Here is a 23,401-nt window from a genome sequence, read left to right as displayed (position 1 = left end):
CGCTGAAAAATCTAAGGAGCTTACAAGTGTTGATGGATCATTATATGGCTTTCTCGGGACAAAAGGTAAATTTTTCAAAATCTTCAATCCTATTTAGTTCAGGGGTCCCAATGGACCTAAGGAATTTTTTCGTTAATGAACTCCAAGCACCTTACATGAGGGAGTCGGATAAATATCTGGGAGACCTAATCCTTAAACCAAAATCAAGAATCCAAACATTCCAGTTCCTGGTCGATAAATTCAAAAAAAAGTTGGCGGCATGGAAACGTAAATTCATATCTCAGGCTGGAAGAACAACCTTGATTAAGTCGGCTCTCAGCCCCATCAGTACGTATTTTATGAGTCTCTCTCTTTTACCAAAGGGGATAATCAGTAGACTGGAGCAAATACAGAGGAATTTTTGGTGGAATCATGAGGAAGATGAACGGAAAATTCACTTCCTCCCTTGGCCAATAATTCAAGGTCCGAAAGAACTTGGGGGTCTGGGCATCAGGCCTTTGGAGAAGGTTAATAAGTCTCTGGTGGCCAAACAGGCCTGGAAACTTATTACCCAACCTAATTCTACTTGGGCTCAAATCATTATTGCTAAGTATTACAAGTCTAATTCTTTCTGGAATGAAGAAAAAAAAGCAAGTGCTACCCCTCTATGGAATGCCATGATTGAGATCAAAGATGTCCTAAAGAACCAGTGTTGTTGGAAAGTGGGTGATGGCTCATCGATCATCATTGCCTCTGACCCATGGATTCCGGAACTTCCCAACTTCAAACCAATTTGCAAAGAGCCCCTGCCATCAAATATCACAAGAGTATCAGATCTTATTAATCAAGAAACATTCACTTGGAAATTGGATACACTTACAACATGGTTTGAGAATAGTACTGTCGAAGCAATTTTGAATATTCCATTATCGACAGTGTGTGTTATAGATAGGCTAATTTGGATGCCTACGTTGTCTGGTGCGTTTACCCCAAAGTCATTCTTCAAGGAAATATCATCGACCCACAGAAATCCTAGAGTTAATTCGGAATTTCCATGGTCAAAATTTTGGAAGTTAACAGACATCCAACCAAGGGTATTACAATTTATATGGAGATTACTGAACGGAGGATTACCTGTGTTATCAAATATGCGAGGGGGAATGGCCAAATTTCGACAACTTGCAAACTTTGTCAAAATGAACCGGAAACCACTTTGCATTTGTTTAATTCTTGTCCAATCTTCACAGAACTATGGAGTAAGGCTCAATCATTCATGGAATGCAACAAAGAAGATAATCCAGAGTTACTAATCAAAAAATTAATAGTCAATTATAAAGAAGACAGATTCAAAGTGAGGTTTGTTGTTTACCTTCTTTGGTTCCTCTGGAAAGAAAGGAACAACTTCATTTTCAATGGAGAGGATATAAATATCAATCGAATACTCTGTTTAGCCAAGAAGGTAGCTACATCATCGGAGGGAAGTGATTTAAATATGTCAAATGAGAAGGATTGTTGGATCCCGCCGCCCCCAAACACGATCAAGGCCAACTTTGATGGAACCTTTAACAATAATGGAGCTTCTGTTGGGGTGGTGATTAGAAACTCTAACGGAGAGATTGTTTTTCAAGAAGGAAGAAGAATCGAAGCACAATCGGCATTGATCAGTGAGGCTGAAGCTCTCCGGTTTGCTTGTCAAAAAATTTTGGAGTTAGGGTTTCAAAGAGTATTAATAGAAGGAGATAACCAGGTCGTCATTTCGGCAATATCGGACGGACAGGATTCGATCCCGTGGCGAATTCATTCGCTCATCTCGGAATCAAAACAGCGGGTGGATGGGTTGGCAACAGTTGGCTTCCAACGAGTTCCAAAGACGGCAAACGTGGCAGCGCATGAAGTCGCCCACGCGGCACTTTATTAGTAATTCATTTTGCAGTCCGGTCCATAATTGTAACCATTGTTTCGGCAATAGTCCCTGTTTTAACTTCAAGATGTAATTTCATCAATTTTCTATTTAATGAAGTTAATCCATTTCCAAAAAAAAAAAAAACATGTAGGATAATTATAAAACCAAAATTTGGGGATAATAGAAAAGATATTTGACCCAAACTTGAATAATATTGTAAAAAAAAAAACTCATTTTGTAAAAATATAATTTTACCCCTGAAATGAAGTTTCCCCCCCAAATTAACGTGAAAAACATTTTTGAGAATTTATAAACAAATCTCAGTTTCCTCTCAACAATTTTGTAAATTTTTGAACAAATTCGTTTTTGCTGAAAAATTGTTTTGCAAAAATGTTTCGCATTTTGTCTTTTGCATTTGACAAACACAAACCGACACTAACATTTCGGCTAAGCATTTTTCGATTTGTTTTGTGAACAAAGAAATGGTTTCCACATTTTTTGTTTTGTTTTTGACAGAAACATTTAGACTAAATTATTGTTTGAATTACTTTTGCAAAAATTAAATATTATGCATATTATCCTTTGTATTTGACAAATCTATTAATGGACAAATAATATTTTGTCTAACGCATTACATATGTTGTTAACAACATAATTATATATGTTGTCAATATTTTATAACAAATCATTGCAACTTTGTATGTTGTCAACATTTTATAACAAGTCAGAACATTATTACACATATTGTCAACAGTTTATAACAACCCACTTATACATGTTCTCAACAATTTATGACAACATATTTATATATATGTTGTCAACATATAAGGGTAAATATGGAAGAAGTGTCCGTGGATAAGGGCAATCTTGCTTCATCTAATAGGGTGATAAACAGTACGATAAACTGAGTTCAGATTAGAGAAGAAAATGATGTTGGAATCGGAGTCGATTTTGGCTCGACTCGACTCGTCAAACTCAGAAACAAAATGCACCATTGCGTTCGTCTCGTCGAGCTCTTCAAGTTAGAGCCAAGAATAACTCGAATCCGATTCCGGATGAATGAGAAATTCAAGTTTAAAGTTTGGACAAAGATCGGTTAAATTAGGGATTAAAACGTCAAAACGGACAAGTCAGATTGGGGGCCATTTGAGCGAAGTAACCACGTTCAGATATGGACGGCTCGCGGTTACTCTGCAGGATTGCTTCAGATCAAACGATTGCGCACAAAATTTTTCGGGGTACCTTCTGGCGGCTACTAGGAGCATTGGATCCTTGCGGATCCAACGGTAAGCGTCACACCCGCGTCAGGCAGCAGGTGGGCTACGCGGAATCTGCAATCCAACGACCAGATTTCTCGTCTATGGGCACATTTCGATATTAATCAGATGGTGGACGTTCTTTCCGAGCTTTTAAGCAAGATCTAACGGTCTATAATCCAGCCGACATTACCAGTTATATAACCAACTCTTTCTCAAGAGTTGTGTCCCACAAAGCCAAGAGATTTGTCCCAAAATACCAAGAGATGTGTCCCATATTAAGTGCCTACTCGATTCCTATATAAACAACCCAAAATCATTTCATTCTTCATCTAATTCATTCGCTTCTTCTCTTCTCTTCTAAAATCAGTATTATGGTGTGTTTGGAATATAATTATGATTTTAGAAATATTCTAATATATCCAGAATTCTGAAGAAAGAAGTCTCCAAGTGGATTCCGTCTACTCTTTTTTCTCTCCTCTCCAGAAATCAATATTCTGGTGTGTTTGGAATATAATTTTGATTTTAAAAATATTCAGGTGTGTCTGGAATTTCGAAGAGAGAAGTATCCGAGTAAAGTTATAATATTCGAAGTGTTTACAAGATATATTCGCATAAGTCCAAGAGCTCATACTATTTACAAAGGTTCGCTCGCTTTCAGAATATAGAAGTACCATCTTAAATTCTGAAAGGATAGTCGTTGTATCCGAAGGCATACACCATAATCATTGGTACTGCTACGGGGGTGTAAAATGTCTTAAGGAAAGAGAATTTATTCTCGCCTCGACTCCATTAATTTTGTCTATCTCAGATAATCCGAAAGAAGGATTACTCATGATAAATCAGAATTCAATTATTGTTTATCTCTCTATAACTTAGAGAAAAGAAGTTCCCTACTTCAACCGAGACTTTGTCTTAATTAAGACAAGACAGATATAAAGTGAACTCGACCATAACCAGAGGAACAACAAATAAAAATTAAGCATGATTTCAAATGGAGAAGAAAAAAGAGTGTCTATAGCAGCGCCCTTTAGGGTACTTGACTCCCGAAAATAAATCTAGAAGCTCTCCAATATATCGCATCAACTCGACTTCAACTATCCTCTATTGAAATCGAGGCGCTTGCGTAGGCAAAATAAGGTGAAACAAAGTGCATTCGCAACCAAACTAATCAGGCTTCTTGTTCTCCTTACTCATTGCTCACCAAGGTGTCGGCTAGATGCTCTTTTGACAATATATACATAAATTAAATATTTCTTCAATATTGGTTATAGTTTAACTCGTCTCACTTTTTTTGTCAAGGGTGATTAAATGCTCCACACGAGTAGCAGTAGTAGTGGTGGTGAAGTAATGATGATTTTGTTGGGGTAAGAATTGGGGCAGAGCCAGAATTTCCACCTAGGGTCGCTAAATTATAGAATTTAGGGTAGTTGAATTAAAATTTATAGGGTTTATGCTAGTTGAATTGAAGTTTAAAATAGAAATTCTTACAAATGTGCTAATGGAGAGATTTGATCCCGATACCTTGGACTTCCTTCGGTAAAATAAGCCCAATTAATGCAAATATCTTCTCATGATTAATTATCTATATCTTCTTCTATATTACAAAACAGGTTAGTTCTGACTAGGACAAGTTGAGTGGGCAACCACTCCACCTTGTATTTAATCTTAACCCTATATAAGTGCATAGACCTAATGGCATTCCATAACCCCACATAAGTGCTCTCATGGAATTCTAATAATTTTTTAAATAATATTTGGGCTTATGACCCAAAAATCTACCCCTTATAAAACATTTTATCCACTATAAACTTCAAATGATTTTATAAACCAAAATATTAAAACAAATAGATATCTAGTTCATTTGTATCCATCTCGAGAGAAAATCCAAATATCTAGAATGCCTTATAATTTCATAATACCTAATTTAACCTTATATATAATGAACCACTTCCGTTTTAATCAAATCCACCAATATTTGATTTCCATTTTTATCTCCATCTCTCTCTCTCTCTAATCACGATCTTAATAACCGAAACCATTATCTTCATTTCTAATCAAAATCGGAAACCATAATTTTTTCTCTTCCTAAAACCGAAACCTATATTCATTCTCTTTTTGAAGAAACTTCAGATCTCATTCAAATCTAAAAAACTAGCTGAAAACTCCATTGTTGATTTCGATTTTCATAAAAAAAGTTTCTGGTTCGTACCTTTATTAAGATCTACAGTTGCTAATGAGTATAAAGTAACAAGTTTAATCTTTCTTTCTAATGTTTTTCATCATCATCTTTAAAGATATTTATGATTTTCATTATAATCGATTTCATCTCTATATCATCTTCTCATATATTCACCATTATTCATGATTTTCTCTCTCTAAGATCTTCATAACCGATTTATGATGCTAATGTTAAATCCTTGTTTACTAATTCATTATCTTCGATTATGTTATGTTTGTATCCATGTATTAATTTATTTTTCATTAGATTTAGGTTACAGATCTTGACGTTTAGAACAATTTTTAATATCTGATCCGGTAACGATACCATTTCTGATCCAGAGAAGATTCCATACGTTTTTTTTAACAGAATGTAAACGATGTGTAATTTATACAAAATTATGTGTACTTTATTTAACATGACACATAACAGTAGGTAAACAGTGCGTAATGTTCCAAAAATTATATGTAATTTATTGTACTTTACATATTTTTTTTTTTACATAACAGTAGCCTTGTTATTCAAACTAAAGTTCTGTTGTCTCCAACACATGATGAATTATATAAAACATTATACATAATTTACTGTATTATACATGTCGTTTCTGGTAAATTATATATTTTGTTAACTGATGTATATGTTTTTCTTTTTGTAGTTTTGATGTTACTGGTGGAATTTCCTACATAAGCATCCAACCTAAGTAAGACTGCGAAACTAAAATCTGATGGTTGGGACAAAATATTTACTAAAGTTGGTCAGTTGTTTCGATTTCCATCAGAGAAGATTCGGTTTGTTTGTCACGAATGATTTAAAGCGTGTAACTGTTGCTTGTTGAATGACTCAGATAGTTGAGAAGATACTGCACTACGTGTTAAAAAAAATAAAGTTCTGGTATAAATAATGTGAAATACTCCTATTGGATAAATTACGTTGTATACATGACAAATGATGGCTTGCGCATAATAAATAACACATAATTTACGACCTTGTTTCATAATTTTTATTTGCTGTGTGGTTATGTATGAGTAAAAACGAAAACAAATGTTGTTGTAATGTTCGTAAATTGTACATAATTTATGAACATGTTTCATAATATGCAAGGGATGTTTGGTTATTTTTAAATAAAAACGAAAATTAAATGAGAGAAAGTGATATATACGTTATGTATATTAACTCCCAAATCACGCTAAATTGATTCCAGAAAAATATACTATTTCCAAATCTGAAAGTTAACCGAGAGAAAGTGATATATACGTTTGTATATTAATCCCAGAAAATATACTTTTTCCAAATCCGAAAGTTAAGTGAGAGAAAATTGATGTGAATCGAAAAAAAAAATCACATAGTAAGAGAAAGAAAATTGATTTGGTTTTCAAATTTGTAAAGAAAAGAGAGAAAATTGATTTGGAAATACCCGTTTGGGGAAAGTTTGGATTCGGTTTCAAAATAGATGATAGATGAGAGAGAAAATCTATTTTGAAACCGAATCAAAACTTTCCCCAAATGAATATTTCCAAATCAATTTTCTCTCTCTTCTTTACAGATTTGAAAACCAATTCAATTTTCTCTCTCTTACTATGTAATTTTTTTCGATTCAAATCAATTTTCTCTCACTTAACTTTCAGATTTGGAAAGAGTATATTTTCTGGGATTAATATACAAAACCTCTATATCACTTTCTCTCGCTTAACTTTCAGATTTGGAAAGAGTATATTTTTTTTGGGATCAATTTAGCGTGATCTGGGGGTTAATATACATAACGTATATATCACTTTCTCTCATTTAATTTTCGTTTTTACTTAAAAATAACCAAACATCCCTTACAAATTATGAAACATGTTCATACATTATGTACAACTAGGGTATATCCCGTGCCCTAGGGCACAGACACTTGAGAGAGATTTTAATTAGTTATTATTTTATTGAGAGAGAGAGATTTTTATTAGTTATTATTTTTTTTGTATTAATTTTTTTGCTTATATTCTCTTAAATTAGTTATTATTTTATTGAGAGAGAGATTTTTATTTCTTTTTTTACCCCTTGAAATTTATTTTGTTTCTTTTTTTGTTAAATTAGAATTTTTATTTCTAACAAAGAAACGATTATTGTTTTTTAAATAGGTAACTTTATTTCTACGAAGGATTATATTTTAAATTTGAGAAGGGCTTCTAGACAATATGCATAATTAAAAAAGGATGTTTGTCCCAGTCATCGTTTTCCCTTCTGTTTTATATAATAGATTTACGAATATTACAGCAAAATTTATTTTTCGTTTAATCCAATTCATCTAATCCAATGAATCAAAATATTCATAATAATAATACATATAAACACAACTTTTTATTTCATTTAATCCAATGAATCAAAGTACTCATAATAAAGATACAAATAAACACAACTCAACATCCAATAGGCATACCCCATAGTCTCTCTCTCCCACCTTTTTCATTCACTCTCCTTACAATTTAATGTTCATCAACGAATTAGTTTTGGACCATTATAAAAATCATAATTTAAAATTTTATGTGCGAGAACTTTCGGTCTAAGTGAGCTCTAAGAAGCAATTTAGCAGTGAAATATGTTGGGACAAAGACATGAAATAGCTCGTGTCGGAGGCACAAGTTATGCCTAGTATATATGTATATATATATAATATTACTACCGTTAATTTTCTTGAGAGGATCCAGGGGTGCGGATGAGAAGAAGAAAAATATTTTTATTTACTAGTGCTACGATAGACTCTTTCACTTTTAGGATCCCTAATCGAGTTTCCGTTTAAAAATAAAAGTCAAATTGTTGGCTATTATTTTCAAAAACTTTATCTTTCACGTAATATAACGAGAAACATGATATAAACTTGGGAGATTTGGCCAAAACTCCCTAAAAATTTGTCTTTTGGTTAAAAAGGATTTATCAACTTTTATAGGCTTCAGCTCCCTGTGTTTTTTTTAAATTATCTAATATAGGGAAAAGACAAAACTGACCTTATTGGAAACCAGATTGCAAAGCAATGCAAACCAGATTGCAAAGCTCTGCAAACCAGATTGTAAAGCAGTGCAATCCAGATTGCATAGCAGTGCAATCCAGATTCCAAAGCTCTGCAAACCAGATTACAAAGTGTTTGCAAAATTTTGCAAAATCATTGCAAGACAAACCAAATTGCGAAGCAGTGCAAACGGGATTGCAAAGTTCTGCAAATCAGATTACAAAGCTCTGCAAACCAGATTGTAAAACTCTGCAAACCAGATTGCACAGGTTGCAAACCAGTTTGCAAAGCTTCGCAAACTCAACAGAAACCCTAAAAAAATAGTTACTAAGAAGTAATATTATACATCGAAATAATAGCAGATTCTCCTTCCATTATTGTCTATGAGACCAATTATGAAGAAATCAATGTATACACCCTAGCAAAATCGTCCCATAATTGGTCAATTTGTACTTTCTCTCTCTAGAGTTCTTTCTCCAAAACTAATTGAAAACCATAACAATCAACTTCAAACACGAAATATAGAGATTCAAAAAGCTAAACCTAAACTAAATTAATGATTTGATAGACAAAAATCTATAGAAATGCTAGTGACAAAAATAGGCTAGCTCCCACTTTCATTCGTTTTTTTTTCCTCCGAACTTAGAATGTTTGGACAATTCTAAATCTTAGGGTTTCTTGATAATTGCCCTAGATACAAAAGTTATTTAAGGTACAAAAAATGAGGGGGGGCATTTAAAATTTTCCTTGAAGTCTATTTCTAAAATTTTCATGGTGCCTATAAGAAGAAAAGATAATTTGTCTTTTTGACAAACCCAGCCCAATTTCCTGTATAAACAAACCAAATAACATAACATAAATTTTTTTGACACTTATAATATTACGTAAGTCTTTTATTGGTTGCCAAAGTGGTTGAAAGTGTTGACATAAACTCTGAAACCCTGGAAATCCTAGGTTCGGTTACTAGAGGAGATGGTGGTTTATTGAACTTGAGTTATCAAAAGTATAAATAATATAATAAGTTTGTCGGGCTTCAGACATGTTTCATGTTGTTGGGCTATAGACCTCTTTCATTATTGGTTTAACTTAGGCGGTTATCGTGTTTATCACATCTTCATGATGTATCAATGTCTTGTAACGACTAACGTCGACCGTAGTTGATTTCTCAGAAAAAAAAATGTAGACTGGATTAGTTCTGAAATGATTTAGAGCCCTTATTTTAATCAATGCGGACATTTGATCTGTACAATACCGTTCAAACTACAAATTCCTAATTGTGTTTTTTTTTTTATGAAAGGACCTAATTTGTGTTCTTAAAACATAAAATGTGGTTTGGTATAATTATTTCTGTAATATCTTTCTTTTTTTTTTAAGCAAAAACAAGTAAAAGGACTCCCTCCAAAAAAAACGGTTACAATCCAATTCAAATTGTTCTCCCACCAGAAACAAGCGGTTCCATTTTTGCCCCCGTTATTGAGTCGGGTTGGGGTGTGATAATACAAGGTTTCAAACCGCCCACTGGTTGTGAGCCCTTCTTCCATTGCTAATAAGAATCCTTTGTTTTGCTAAGTGAATGGCCAGACACACTAAAAGCACGATCTTTTCTTTTGTTATTGGATAACATTTTTTTTTTGTTGAAAGATTATTGGATAACTTAATTAGCCAATAAGGTAGAAGACACAAGATAGAAGATTATATACACGAAAATGAGTTCTGCCTGGCCTGAGTCCTGACCAGGATATATGGACGAATCAAATTCAGAGAAAGACCTTATTCGAGATTTGACTGGAATTTGGGCCGTTGAGCTTTGTATATACAATAGGTGTGGTATTTTATTGTTGCCAAAAAGACTTTCCATTGAATTCTTCTTTTAGATTCAATGAAATGATTGAGCTCTTTTTTAAGTCACATACTATGTTTTTTTGAGTATGTTAAAAAGTTGAATAATTGAATGAGGATAATCACAAACTTACCGATACATTGAGAGTTACTGACGTGTATAAACCATATTCACTAAATAAATGTGGGACGCTACCTTCTAGAAGGCGATCTGTTACATTTTGAAATTTAACTTTTTATAATAATGTATTGATATTACAAAATTAAGTGTTTTTGATTGTGCATCCAGTATTTCTTTTTAAGTATAACAACATTTAAAAGTATGCCAAAAGTCCAATCCTCAGCTAAACAATCCTTGCGATTTAGTAAAGGGAATCCTACCATAGAATCCCAACGGTTATATATTTATTGAAAACAAAATCACTGGACTAGTTACATACCATATTTATTTTGGGTATGCGTTGTACATTTTGAATACTTTCTTTGGATAAAAGAACATCTGTAAGTGTTTTATACTGCCAGATCAATTTCGAATCTTCCATTTTCTTACTGTCTAAGTAAAACACACTACCACCAGACTACAGAGACGTTCTATTTTACATTTTTAACCTCTATAGTGAAGCGAATAAACATAAACAATGAAGAAAATAATCTAATTTGTATAAGGTTAAAACAGGAAAATAAAATAAAATTTAAAATGAAATGGCAATAGTGTAATTATATACAAATATATGGTGGTTTCTAAATACTACCAGAATAAAAACTCATTCACATCTCTCTGTTTCTCCCATTTGCCTTCATTTCTCTCATCCTCTGTTTATACCTTGAATAAGAGAAGAGTAGAGAAACAGGGCACTAGAAACCACCCAAATCCTAGAAATTTCTTCTTGTTTTTATCAAACCCTCAAATTTCTCTGCTTATTTGTATCTTCTTGATCTGAGATTTGTAGGTAAGAGACTCCATTTTGGAATCTTATCACCATTAATGGCGAAATCGGTTCCAGTACTGATGGAAGAACCACATCCTGAAGTTCCTGGATGGTTAAAATCAATACCTTTAGCCCCAGAGTATCACCCAACCATTGAAGAATTTGAAGACCCAATTTCTTATATTCTTAAGATTGAGGATGAAGCTTCAAAATATGGAATCTGTAAGATCATCCCTCCATTTCCAATACCATCAAAGGAAACCGCAATCGAGAATCTTAACCGCTCGTTGTCTGATCAAAACCCTTGTTCTAACTCCAAATCTCTACCCACATTCACCACTAGAGTACAACAGATTGGATTCCGTCCTCGAAAGAATCGTCCTGTTAAAAAAACAGTATGGCAGAGTGGTGAAGTATATACAGTTGAACAATTTGAGGAAAAAGCGAAGAATTTCGAGAAGACCCAATTGAAGAAATTAGGTAACAAGGGAATCTCAAGTTCACCTTTAGAAATTGAGAATCTATTTTGGAAGTCTGGTACTGAAAAACCATTTAAAGTTGAGTATGGAAATGACATGCCTGGGTCTGCTTTTGTTCCGATTAACGCGAAGAAATGGAGAGAATTAGGAGAAGGAAAGACGGTCGGAGAAACTGTGTGGAATATGAGAGGATTTTCGAGGGTGAACGGATCGTTATTGAGATTTATGAAGGAGGAGATTCCGGGTGTTACTTCTCCTATGGTTTATATAGCTATGTTATTTAGTTGGTTCGCTTGGCACGTAGAAGATCATGATTTACATAGTCTTAATTATTTGCATATGGGGGCGCCGAAGACGTGGTATGGGATACCAAGAGAAGCTGCAACTGCATTTGAGGATGTCATTAGAGTTCATAGCTATGGAGGAGAGGTTAATCCTCTTGGTGAGTTCATTTCTGCAAAATTAAGATATTTCTTATTTTAATTTTCTTTTTTCATGATCATTATATGTTATTGCTTGTCATTTCATTTCGGTATCGCTTCCTCATAGATAGTTGTTTGGTCTTGTTTTTATAGTGGGAAGTTCTTCCACTTCAAATTTTTTCTTGATTTAGTGTCTTTTTCGTCGTCAATGTACATTTACATAGACTTATATCTTGAGACTCTAGGCCTTTGGATATGAAGAGATGGAAAGTTGAAGTTCCTTAGTAGTGGATACGGAAAATTCCATTTAGAAGATGGTGGATATCTTTCTATGTAATATGGGGACTAGAGGTTCAAACCGGCCGGAAGCTTTAAATCCTATAGGATTCTGATTTCTAAGAAGGGATAAAGCTTCGACGATTGATCCCACGTGCTATTGTTTGGGTGATACTAAAAGGGATAAACAATGCTATTCTTTGTGATAGATGGTAGTGTGGGAATTTGACTCCTTCAAGTTGAAGGTCCTAACCTTCTTATTCTTGTGCCCTAAGAGGAACAATTGGAACCCCTTCATGTTGCATAGGGACTTCAGTCAATGATATCCACGGTGTAATTGATCGCGTCAAAGGGTTATTTTTCCATAAAAGCCAATGCTATATGGTATTTGAAAGTTTAACTTTGTGTTTTTTATGCAATCTATAGTTCAATTTGTTCGACTAAAATCTCATGTTTTGTGGACTTGTTGCAGTCGCGTTTGCGACCCTTGGTGAAAAGAACACAATCATGTCCCCTGAAGTACTTGTTGGTGCTGGAGTTCCTTGTTGCAGGTAACCTCTTATTTCTGTTAATAGACTTCGCCATTGTTTTTTGTTGCTTGTGAACTTAGAATTTTGGTTTTCGACTTGCTATCTCTCTCTCTTTGTTTTGTTTACTTCATTTATGTCCAAATCAGATTGGTGCAAAATGTTGGAGAGTTCGTGATCACTTTTCCAAGAGCCTATCACTCAGGGTTCAGTCATGGTTAGACACTTTTTACTTCACAGTCTCATTCATGTTAAAGAACTCTATTACGTATTGTTCTAGTTTAGTACATCATATACTAATGGCGTCAATTTATTTCGATCTATAGGATTTAATTGTGGAGAGGCATTAAATTTTGCAACACCAGAATGGTTAAAGTTTGCAGAAGAAGCAGCAATTCGTAGAGCTTCGGTTAATTCTCCACCCATGGTGTCTCATTTTCAGCTTCTCTATGCATTCGCATTGACATTACGTTCAAGGTTTAATTTTCTTTTCTTTCCACTTATATAAGCGGGTATTTATTGGCAACCCTAATTTGGCCAAGGTAATTGTAGCATGACAAACTTAATATTCTATGTGCAGTGAGCCTGTAGGCATTGGTCACGAGCATCGAAGCTCGAATGTGAAAGATAAAAATAGAGATGAAAGAGATCCCATGATTAAAGAACTATTTTTGAATGACATGATACGAAATGACGAACGATTTCATCTCCTTCTTGATCTTGGATTCTCTTATGTTTTTCTTCCAAAAGATTATTCCGAAACGTATCTATGTTCGAATATGTTGCAATTTGAATCGCAAGCCAAGGTAAGGGCCAAATCAGGGGTTTCAAAGAAGATTTCCGATGATATCATGGTTAACAGAGGTGCGAATGTCAGGCCTTTCAATTGCTTATCATCATCGAGCAGGACCTGTCCTTCTAGGAAGGCCGATTCGTATACCTCAACTTTAGTGAAAGACAACATGGGCACTGATGAAGAAGGGACATCTAAGGGTACTGGGTTGTTAGGCGAAGGACTGTTTTCATGCGTCACATGTGGGGTATTGAACTTTACATGTGCAGCTATCATTCAACCCAAGGAAGCGGCTATCAGATACTTAACGTCTGCTGGTTCTGACGACTTGTTCAATTTGACTTCTGATTCTGGACTAACTAATGAAGGAAACTCAAGTTCAGATTGTTCTGAGACAGTAAACAGTTCAGGTAGGATCCATGGATGGGAGAAAGATGAAATATTCCGAGTATTGCAATTACATACCTAACTCATGTTTGATCGGCACTTGCTGGTGCAAAAGTTAATCGATAGTTTTATGTTTCTTTCTGTGCAGGATGGATGGAAACCGGTGTCCGAAATAGACTATATGAAGTACCTATCCAATATGGTGAGTACCAAATCCCAATCCAACCGGGAGATGAAAGGGTAGAAGCGGTTTCAGATAATGAAGCTACATATGGCATATCTGCTCTTGATCTAATAGCTTCAACTTATGGGAACTCGTGGGACTTTGATGACGGGGGTGCTTTTGAGAGTGATACGGAAGACTGTTCACCACTTGAGCAAAGAGATCGATTTCCATCATATGACCCCATTAGTGCTTCTGATATGAAGCAAACATGGAGTTGCTATAATTTTGAGGTTGAAGATCAAGAGGATTTGAAGAGCTCCTTGGAGAAGGACATGGATATGCTATTAGATGGACCATTAAATTGGAACACAGACATGTCGCTTTCTCACTATTTCGATGACAATACTACTAAAAAGAATATATTCTGTCTTGAGCATGCTATGGAGGTAGAAAAGCAGCTTAGACAGATCGGTGGAGCGAATTTGCTGCTAATCTTCCATCCTGGTAAATGTTGATACTCTTTGTGCCCGAACATCTTTTCATTTTTATGATTTGTTACTTAATTCATTTGATCTTCTTCGATTTCCAGACTATCTCGAAGTTCAGGCCGAGGCAAAATCGTTGGCGGTAGAAATGGGAGTTGATTATCTCTGGAAAGGCATTCCATTCAAAGAAGCCAATGAAGAGGACATAAAGATAGTTCAATCAGCTCTGATTGACGAGGAATCCGTACCAGATGGTAGGGACTGGACTGTAAAGCTTGGCGTCAATCTTTATTATAACGCGAATCTCAGCTATACTCCTCTCCATCGTAAACAGATGCCTTGTAATTCAATCATATACAAGGCGTTTGGCCACAACTCTCCTGACATTTCGCCCGTGAATGAAGTTTATTATTCTAAGGAGCTTTCCAAGAAGAAGGAATCAGTTGTTGCGGGTAAGTGGTGTGGGAAGGTCTGGATGACGAATCAGGTCCACCCGTACTTAGCTCAGAGGGAGACTCAAGAAGATGACTCCTCAACCTTCCATGCTCGAAACATTAATGATGGGGAGAACGAGAGAAAACCCAATACGGGCCACTTAATCGAAGAACTACCCATTCAGAAGAAGAGCTCTTTCTCAAGTTCAGAAAATATTGTAAGTGGAACGCCTAGCAAAAAGCGGAAAAGAACTTCGGTGAAGTGTGCAACCATGACAGTGAAGAGGCCCGAGCTGGATACGCCCGTTGAAGTTGAACCCGAAGTTGCGACTACAGAAAAGTTATATCCAATTAGTCCCTCTAGACAATGTCGGAGGAATCTTAGAAGCAGAGTGAAAGAACAAAAGACACCACATCTTCGTCGGAGTAGCTTGAGGCTTGTTCAGAAGCAAAATTCAAATACAAATGGTGATATCGATGAAGGTGGACCAAGCAAACGCCTCAGGAGTAGGAAAAACCCGAACCCACCTTCTGAGGTCGAAACAAATGTAACCCAAAAAAAAGGAAAGACAGATTCAGAAGCCAAATACCAATGTGATATAGATGGGTGTAGTATGGGGTTTAGCTCGAAGCAAGAACTAGTTCTGCACAAGAGAAACATATGTCCAGTGAAAGGTTGTGGAAAGAAGCTCTTCTCGCACAAGTACATGGCTCAGCATAGGCGAGTTCACGAAAATGTCCGTCATCTGAAGTGTACACATAAGGGGTGCGAGATGACGTTTAAATGGGCATGGGCTCGAACTGAACACCTTAGGGTGCATAGTGGTGCTAAGCCTTATGCTTGTAGCGAACCAGGATGTGAGGAGACATTTAGGTTTGTTTCAGATTTCAGCCGTCACAAACGGAAGACGGGTCATTCGGTAAGGAGGAAATCCTAGTTGGAAGAAAGAGGGAGATGGTTGCTGTGAACTAACCAAACTCAATTGATAGAGGATTAGTGTTTCTCTCTGAATTATTCATCTTTTATCTGTAAACTCTTATACCTGGTTTAGGTTATGGCCTTTCTTGGGCCCAAATATTTTGACTTTCAAAAACAGAAAAAAACTGCTGAAATCCTGAATAAACAGAAATTTCACCCCACCAGGATGTGAGCTCCACCAGTATCCATGTTTTGATCTAGATTGCTAGCATTGCTCATCATTCTCTCATGCATGTTTTGTGGGTAGGGTTTGTTGTTTTTTCCTAAGTCAGATTTCAAATCTGACTCGAAATCTAAATTGACTCGTCATATTTCATACATTTGCTCTTTTTTTCTGCTCAGTGATATGTGACTCGTAAGACTGGCTGATTTGGGTAGATTGATAACGTTCTCTCATGCATGTTTCTTGGTGTGGTTTGTTTTTTTTCCTAAGTCAGATTGTCGAAATGGCTCTAGTCATATTTCAGACTACTTGCTATTTTTACTTAGTGATATGCCACTCATATCACTAACTAGTTTAAGTTGATTTTGGATCAATATGATTCAAATTCAAACGAGTCAGATTTAGGTAGCGCACCTTGACCCACTATTTTGCAAAGCTTTTTTGTAAATAATAATCGACTTATTCGGTGTGCATCCTAGTCATGGGTTTTGTTGGTTTCTTGGCACTGGTTAATATATCGTATTTCGCGAAAAAAAAAAAAAAAATTATATTTCAAGGACAAAAATTTAGAATTTCAATCCAGAAAAAAGAAAGTGCTACATGTACAGCTAAAATTACATACACTGAGGGAAAATATGTCTGAAGTATCAAAACGTATATACTTAAGCGGATTGAATACGTTGTGCATTTTAAAACAACTAGATTTAGATTGTTATAAATGGGTTTGTCCACAATTTGATTGTACAAATAGATGTTGTTGTGATGAAAAGAAAATAGAAATGCAAATTGTATCTTTCTTCCTATATTACACATTTAAAAAGTTAAAAGGAAGACATGAGTTTTGGTAAGAAAGCAAGAGGAGCTAAATTTATGTTAAAAAGAAATAAACAACCACAATAGAAGATTTCACACTCCATTAGTCTCTCTCTTTCTCTCTCTCTGTCTTCATAGTATTTAAAAACCCGCCATTCACAAAATTCATGAAATTCATTCCTGGTTTTCAACCACAGCAAAACCACTTCCCCTGCATCAAAATCAAATCACAAACTAAGTAAAAAGAATGGGTTTTTAATTAGTTCTTATACAACCCAAACAGGAAGAGATTGCTTATTCTTGTCAAGTCCCTCGAGCGCTGAATTGACTCGAGTCAGATTTCAGAATGTTCGTTTTCGTTTGATTCGTGGGGTTTGATTTGTCTGTATAGTTGAATTTAGGTCTACCCGAGTCAGTCGACCCAGATTTAAACAATGAGAAGGAAAAAAATTGTCAATGTCAGACCTAAAATCTGACTCAATGTCTGAAAGGACTCGTGTCGAGCTTCAGAATGTTTGTTCTTGGTTGACTCGTCTTAATAGCCCCATTAGAGTCATATTCAGACAATGAGGAGAAAATACTACCCCAACTCAAACCTAAATCTAATATACGAATTGATTCGAGTTAGTTTTCTAAATGCTCGTTTTTAGTTGACTTGTTATGTTTGGTTCATCTGAATTGCTGATACATGTTAGAGTTTGGTCTATCTGATTTCGAGGATTCAGTCAAATCAAATTTAGACAATAAGAAAAAAAAAAAACATTTTCCAAATGTTTATTTTTTTTATCTGACTCGTTATGTTTGATTCATCTGAATCGCTAATACGAATTAATTGTGGGTCTATTTTATTCTAAGGATTCAGACTAGTCAGATTCAGACAATGAGAAAAAACAAACAAACAAACAAACAGGAGGAAACAAAGAGAGGAAGAAAAGGGAAATACCACAGAAGGATACTGGTAATCTTCATTTTGTTGTTGTTTTTTAGAATCATCAGGTTTTTTAGTTGGTGAAACAGGATCACCTCCATTTGTTTTCTTTTCATCTCTTGCTTTAGCAAATATAACTGTAAATCCTTCAGCTGATGCTGGATTATTTACATCCCATTCTCCAAATTTGGGCAATGCCCTTCCTTTGTCCTGCTGCGCTTAAAATCAAACCCAATTACACAATTAATAATCAAAACCCTAATTTCATGAATTAATAACAGATAAAAGGAATGAATTAGAAAATATCATTACCGAGGCCATGAATGAAGGGGATTGCTGTGGAGTTTTCCAGAAATTTTTACAAGCTGAAACAATTGTGTCAAAACCTAGAGAGAGAAAGAGAGGAATGAGAGAAATTAAGAGAACGAGTCTTTAGGAGGGAGGGAGGGAGAAGAGAAATCTAGAGAGAGAAAAAGAAAGAGAAAGAGAGAGAGAGAGACGTGAAGACAGCAATGAGAAGTTTGGGTGTTTATAAGGTGTATGGAGGAGTTTTAACGAACACGTCCTCTACGCGAATTACAGTTATTTGACTTCTCTTAATTTACTAACCTAAGCCTCTGGCACACTACGCACCTTTAAACATTAGTATTAGGGATATTTTGTTTCTGGGTCACACTTTCATAATGATTCTACTTTTGGTCACAAACTAACTGAATACCAAATTCACTAATTTTAACTGTTAAATTGGACTCAAAATGCCCTTATTTTTCTTAAATATAAACGTTATGTCACATAACTCTGACACTCAAACACATCAACTATTCATTACTTCTAAGAAAAATGTTATTTGTTCCCAACAAAGGGACTACCGCCTCAGCTTTAGGGTTGTGGTCGGAGTCAATTTTTCGAGCCAAATAGCATTTCTATACTGCTCAAAGTTAAGAGGGAAACTTATCATTCATGAATATAACATTCAATAGCTTCATATGATCTATATACAAGAGACTCATATAATCTTCTTGTGTGTAGTCGTTAGTTGTTCATATAATGCCCAGGTTAGTTAATGAGTGATAAATCTCGTTGAGGATGGTCAGATCTTCCGAACCTCCTATAAGTTGATGAACTAGTGCCACGGTGCAACGACATTGTGGTGATAAAAAGTCTACCTCATGGTTCTCAACCAGTTGTGGCACCCACACAATCACAACTACAATTTATCTATCTACATATATACCCATGTCACTTTGATCAAGGTGTTCAAGTTGTCCTTGTGAGTTGTGATAGTGATGCAGCCTCTAGGATTACGCACCTAACTCTACATGGTACAAGGTTTTTCGCCTTACTACAAGACCTACAACAAATTTCTCCGGAGTGTAAATGGTCAAATTAGCACCAAACCCACCCAAAGAGCCTAGACAATATTGTAAGACAAAGTGACCTTAGAACTTATCCGGGAAGATTTTCCTAAGCAATGTGGGACTAGGTGCTTTAACATGAAACATCCATTTCACATAATGTACACTTATACAGATATCTGATGTAGCTGTATTAATTTCTTATTTCCTAACTGGCATTGCGATGTTGTCGTTTACTTGTTTTTACGTTTAGACCGAAACTCTGGTCAACCATTTTGGCATAAATTGTCTATTTGATGGAAAGCTCGCTAAATTTATATCATGTTTGTTCAGGGCCGTGCCTGGGAATTTAAGGGCCCAGTGCGAAATTTGAATTTGGGGCTTTTTGAAAAAAAAAACTACAAACAAAATTTGGACAAGCTATAATTTCTTTGTTAAGATGTATTCTTTCTTTATACAAGATATAATTTAAAATCTAAAAGTAGATTTTCGAATGTAGCATTTTGTATCATGATTTTCACATACATACCTTCGAATTTTTTTTTTTTACAAATTTTAGACATCTATTTCTAAAAGTACTTCAAAAGATGAAAGAAATGCACCCAAATACATAACAAAATGTAAAAAAAAAAAGTGTAACAAAGTAAAAAATAAAGAGTCAATTAGCAATGTACAAGGAACCTTAATTACAAAATTAGCTAAAGGAGTAAAATTAATTTTGCTGTCAGTGGGTGTCGAATCCTCGCCAAACGGATGGAATAAGAAACTTCCAACCATTCCAGCTAACATATGGTTTTGTACACATCTTTTTCTTTATTTTATATACAGTAGGTATTAGGATATTATTGCAAACGGGCCCTTGTCGGTGGGGGCCCTGTGCGGCCGCCCTGCCGGCACGAGCCCAAGCACGGCCCTGTGTTTGTTACACGCAAATGATTTTCGAGCAATCGTCAAGTTTGGTGGAGCTTAGCTCTGGCTGTTGGAGTTTATACATGCATAATAAGTAAAGAAGAGCTCAAGAAGGCACGAAAGTGTTTAATTTGATTGTAATATTTTAACAAGAACACAATTGGAATTCAAGTTGTAGTTAAGTGGTTAGAATGTGATTTGTATGTAAGCGGTTTAAGGTGTGTCATTTTTAAAACGTGACTTATGGCGTGTTTGGTTGCAGGATTACGATCAAAAGTAAGATTTGGTAGGATTCAAGAATTCTTTGTCTATTTGGCTACCAAGAATCTTGGGACTCTTGAATCTTAAATATTCTTAATTTCAAAATTTCTATTGGATTAAAAATCCTACTCTACCTCCTGTAATTTGCTAGGATTTTGGATCAATAAATCTAGATTTCAAACTTAAAATCAAAAAAAAAAAAAAAAAAAATTCCTTCTACAAAATAATTATTTTAAAATGATTTTTTTTTGTCAAAAAATGTGTTTCCCGAAAATCATTTTTTCATTCAAAAAAATAGTTTTTTTCCTTAAAAAAAATGTATTTTTCCTTCAAAAAAATTGTTTTTTTTTTTTTCCGAAAACATATTTTTTCCTTGAAATAGTTCTTTTTTTAGCCGAAAATCGTTTTTTTTTTTCAAAATCAGTTTTTTAGGTAACTGAAATTTCCTGGAAATTTTTTTTACTTCATGAAGACCGGTTTCCCCTAATTATTTTTGTAAAGAAAAAAACGGCTATCGAAAAATACAAGTGATTTTCGAAAAAAAAATGATTTTCGTGAAAAAAATGTTTTTGAAAAAACATTTTCATGAAATCTCAGTTACCGGAAAAAATGATTTTGAAAAAAAATCGTTTTGAGAAAAAAATATTTTTCGGTAGAGAGGGTTTTCGAGGAAAAAATAGCTTTCGGGAAAAATTTGTTTACAAAAAAAAATTGAAACAACGGTTTTCGAAAAAAGAATTATGAAAAAAACTGAGGGTTCTTGAATGCAACGATATTTGAAAAAACGAATTTCGAGAATTAGATTTTATTCAGTATTTTTTTTAAAGAAGCGTTTAAAAATACTAAAATAATAATGATTGATAGGATTCTTATTAGGTGGAAATAAACTAAAAATATTACTTGGATTCATGAATCCACGCATTTATGAGTCCTTCGGGTTCATGATTCTTTCATCCAAACACAACATTAGATTTTAGCTCCACTTTGTGCACCCCTAATACCTAGGCCGAGCTTGATGACAGGAGGATCTCCAATGCAATACTCAAGAAAAACTCAAAAGTCTTAGGTGTAAAATGTGAAAAATAGATCTCTAAATTTTCTCTTTCCTACTTAATCATTTAGTGATACTCGATTAGAAAGAGTTCTCAACCAAAACATTAAACACTCAAGGAAAACTATAAAACTTATTTTTTGACGATAGAACTATTTGGAGATGGTTTCCAGAAAAAAAAAAATTCTACCTGATAGTAATAAAATTCGAGTGGTGTATCCCAGACGCTCCAAGTGCTACACTCATTATGTTGATTTCAACAATAAAAGTAAATCATGTTTAGAGTGATTTAGGTGAACGTTTCCTAAGACTTCGGTCACCGCAGGGAACTAAGAGCATCTCCAATGCAACGCTCAATCTAAGAAACTCCGAGTGCCACTTAGGAGTTTTTCTTAAAAATCATCCCCAATGCAACACTCTATTTGGATCTCTAAGATGACGTGTCGAGGGTGGAATAGAGATATTTCAAGAGGAAATAGAGTGTCCTCTTGAGATATCTGTAATTGTCCAACCCATCAATATTTTATTTTCAACCAATAGAAATCGAGTATCCTATATTTTCTAAAATAACTAATTACTTATTTACAAAAATAACTATGCTAAATAAGTAAATAAAATAAGTTTAGAGTTTTGCATTGGAGACAAAAAAAATTGAGGATCTCTATTAACGCCATCTAGGAGTGAGAGTCTCAATTGGAACTTGACACATAGGATGAATAGAGATTTTTTTGAGTTTTGCTTTGGAGATGCTCTAAATTTGCACAGTATCTCAAAATATGTGGTAAATATGAAGCAACTATTTATACATATATATATATATATATATATATGTAATATTTAAAACAACTTATTCACAAAATCTCTCTACTAAGTTGGGAAATTTAATAGAGTTAATTCCTATATGGCCCCCTACTTTGTGACCACCTTCCTTTATGGCCCCCAAATTTCTGTAACCCTATTTTCATGGAAATGTCATAACTAACCTTCCCATTAATATATTTTCAAAATAAAATTAAAAATAAAAACCTAAATATCACCTCACTTCCCTCTCCACCACTCATCTCTCTCCACGTCACCTCTCTCTCCAACTCACCTCTCTCTCTCCAAGTCAGCACTCTCATGAAGGTCGCCGGCCGGAAAATTTTCCGGCCGGCGACCTTCAAACTTAATTTTTTTTTTCACTCATCTCTCTCTCTCTCTAAAAATTTCGGCGGAGGGAAACCCCCTTCGACAGAATTTTTAGAGAGAGAGAGAGATGAGTGAAAAAAAAATTCTTTTTCTTTTAAGTTTGAAGGTGACCGGCCGGCGACCTTCATGAGAGTGTTGACTTGGAGAGAGAGAGAGAGGTGAGTGAATTTTTTTTTTTTTTTTCTTAAGTTTGGAGGTCGTCGACCGGAAAAATTTCCGGCCGGCGACCTTCATGAGAGTGCTGACTTGGGGAGAGAGAGGTGAGTTGGAGAGAGATGAGTGGTGGAGAGGGAAGTGAGGTGGAATTTAGGTTTTTGTTTTTAATTTTATTTTGAAAATATATTAATGGGAAGGGTAGTTATGACATTTTCATGAAAATAGGGGGCCGTATTTGAATTTACAGAAATTTGGGGGTCATAAAGGAAGCTGGTCACAAAGTAGGGGACTCTCTCCAATGCAACACTCAATTTGGATCTCAAAAAGATGTGGCATCATTTAATATTGAGATATCTCAAGAAGAAACTCAATATTTGAGATTTCTTTTGAGGATCTCAATTGGTCACTCAACATTAAAAGCAAATCTAACCATTTAGGAAATGACACCTAAGTTATTTTTAGATTTTTAGAATGTTGCATTGGAGAGATGTCTTTTGAATTGAGGATCTCAACATT

The 23,401-nt window shown here is 34.9% G+C and overlaps 3 protein-coding genes across 4 annotated transcripts; 2 read left to right on the top strand and 1 right to left on the bottom strand.

Moving 5' to 3' along the window:
- The first annotated feature begins 1,471 nt into the window (after positions 1 to 1,471).
- On the top strand, positions 1,472 to 1,897 carry LOC147542615 (uncharacterized). Its single transcript, XM_086635320.1, has one exon. The coding sequence runs from the start codon at positions 1,472 to 1,474 to the stop codon at positions 1,895 to 1,897; it is 426 nt and encodes a 141-aa protein (XP_086491446.1).
- Positions 1,898 to 10,939: 9,042 nt separating this feature from the next.
- Positions 10,940 to 16,225, top strand: LOC147542614 (lysine-specific demethylase JMJ705-like). Its single transcript, XM_086637710.1, has 7 exons — positions 10,940 to 12,034; positions 12,763 to 12,841; positions 12,967 to 13,034; positions 13,144 to 13,294; positions 13,398 to 14,020; positions 14,146 to 14,667; positions 14,753 to 16,225. The coding sequence occupies exons 1-7, from the start codon at positions 11,170 to 11,172 to the stop codon at positions 16,018 to 16,020; spliced, it is 3,576 nt and encodes a 1,191-aa protein (XP_086493836.1). The 5' UTR covers positions 10,940 to 11,169; the 3' UTR covers positions 16,021 to 16,225.
- Positions 16,226 to 16,998: 773 nt separating this feature from the next.
- Positions 16,999 to 18,467, bottom strand: LOC147542613 (protein NOI4-like). Of its 2 annotated transcripts, none has more exons than XM_086637711.1 (3): positions 18,278 to 18,467; positions 17,981 to 18,178; positions 16,999 to 17,248 (listed from the first exon to the last, which is right to left on the bottom strand). In XM_086637711.1, exons 1-3 carry the CDS (start codon positions 18,284 to 18,286, stop codon positions 17,225 to 17,227), a joined length of 231 nt encoding a protein of 76 aa, XP_086493837.1. In that variant the 5' UTR covers positions 18,287 to 18,467; the 3' UTR covers positions 16,999 to 17,224. The 2 variants fall into 2 exon arrangements, with proteins under 2 accessions (XP_086493837.1, XP_086493838.1); XM_086637712.1 differs by having other exon boundaries at positions 17,981 to 18,175; positions 18,278 to 18,460.
- Positions 18,468 to 23,401: the final 4,934 nt, after the last annotated feature.

This window comes from Eschscholzia californica, unplaced genomic scaffold, assembly GCF_041429995.1.
Source record: "Eschscholzia californica isolate CP2 unplaced genomic scaffold, dmEscCali1.0.p SCAF_4, whole genome shotgun sequence".
NCBI lineage: Eukaryota > Viridiplantae > Streptophyta > Magnoliopsida > Ranunculales > Papaveraceae > Eschscholzia > Eschscholzia californica.
Note: the sequence above shows the minus strand (reverse complement) of the source record. Positions and strands in the feature narration are given on the sequence as shown.

Excerpts from the sequence above, each read along its gene's own strand:
- LOC147542615 (XM_086635320.1), top strand. The coding sequence starts at position 1,472 with ATGTCAAATGAGAAGGATTGTTGGATCCCGCCGCCCCCAAACACGATC.
- LOC147542613 (XM_086637711.1), bottom strand. Across the intron at positions 17,249-17,980 it reads ATTACCAGTATCCTTCTGTG|GGGAAGTGGTTTTGCTGTGG; the intron begins GTATTTCCCTTT and ends ATTTTGATGCAG.
- LOC147542614 (XM_086637710.1), top strand. The coding sequence starts at position 11,170 with ATGGCGAAATCGGTTCCAGTACTGATGGAAGAACCACATCCTGAAGTT. Across the intron at positions 12,035-12,762 it reads AGGAGAGGTTAATCCTCTTG|TCGCGTTTGCGACCCTTGGT; the intron begins GTGAGTTCATTT and ends GACTTGTTGCAG. Across the intron at positions 14,021-14,145 it reads TGAGACAGTAAACAGTTCAG|GATGGATGGAAACCGGTGTC; the intron begins GTAGGATCCATG and ends CTTTCTGTGCAG.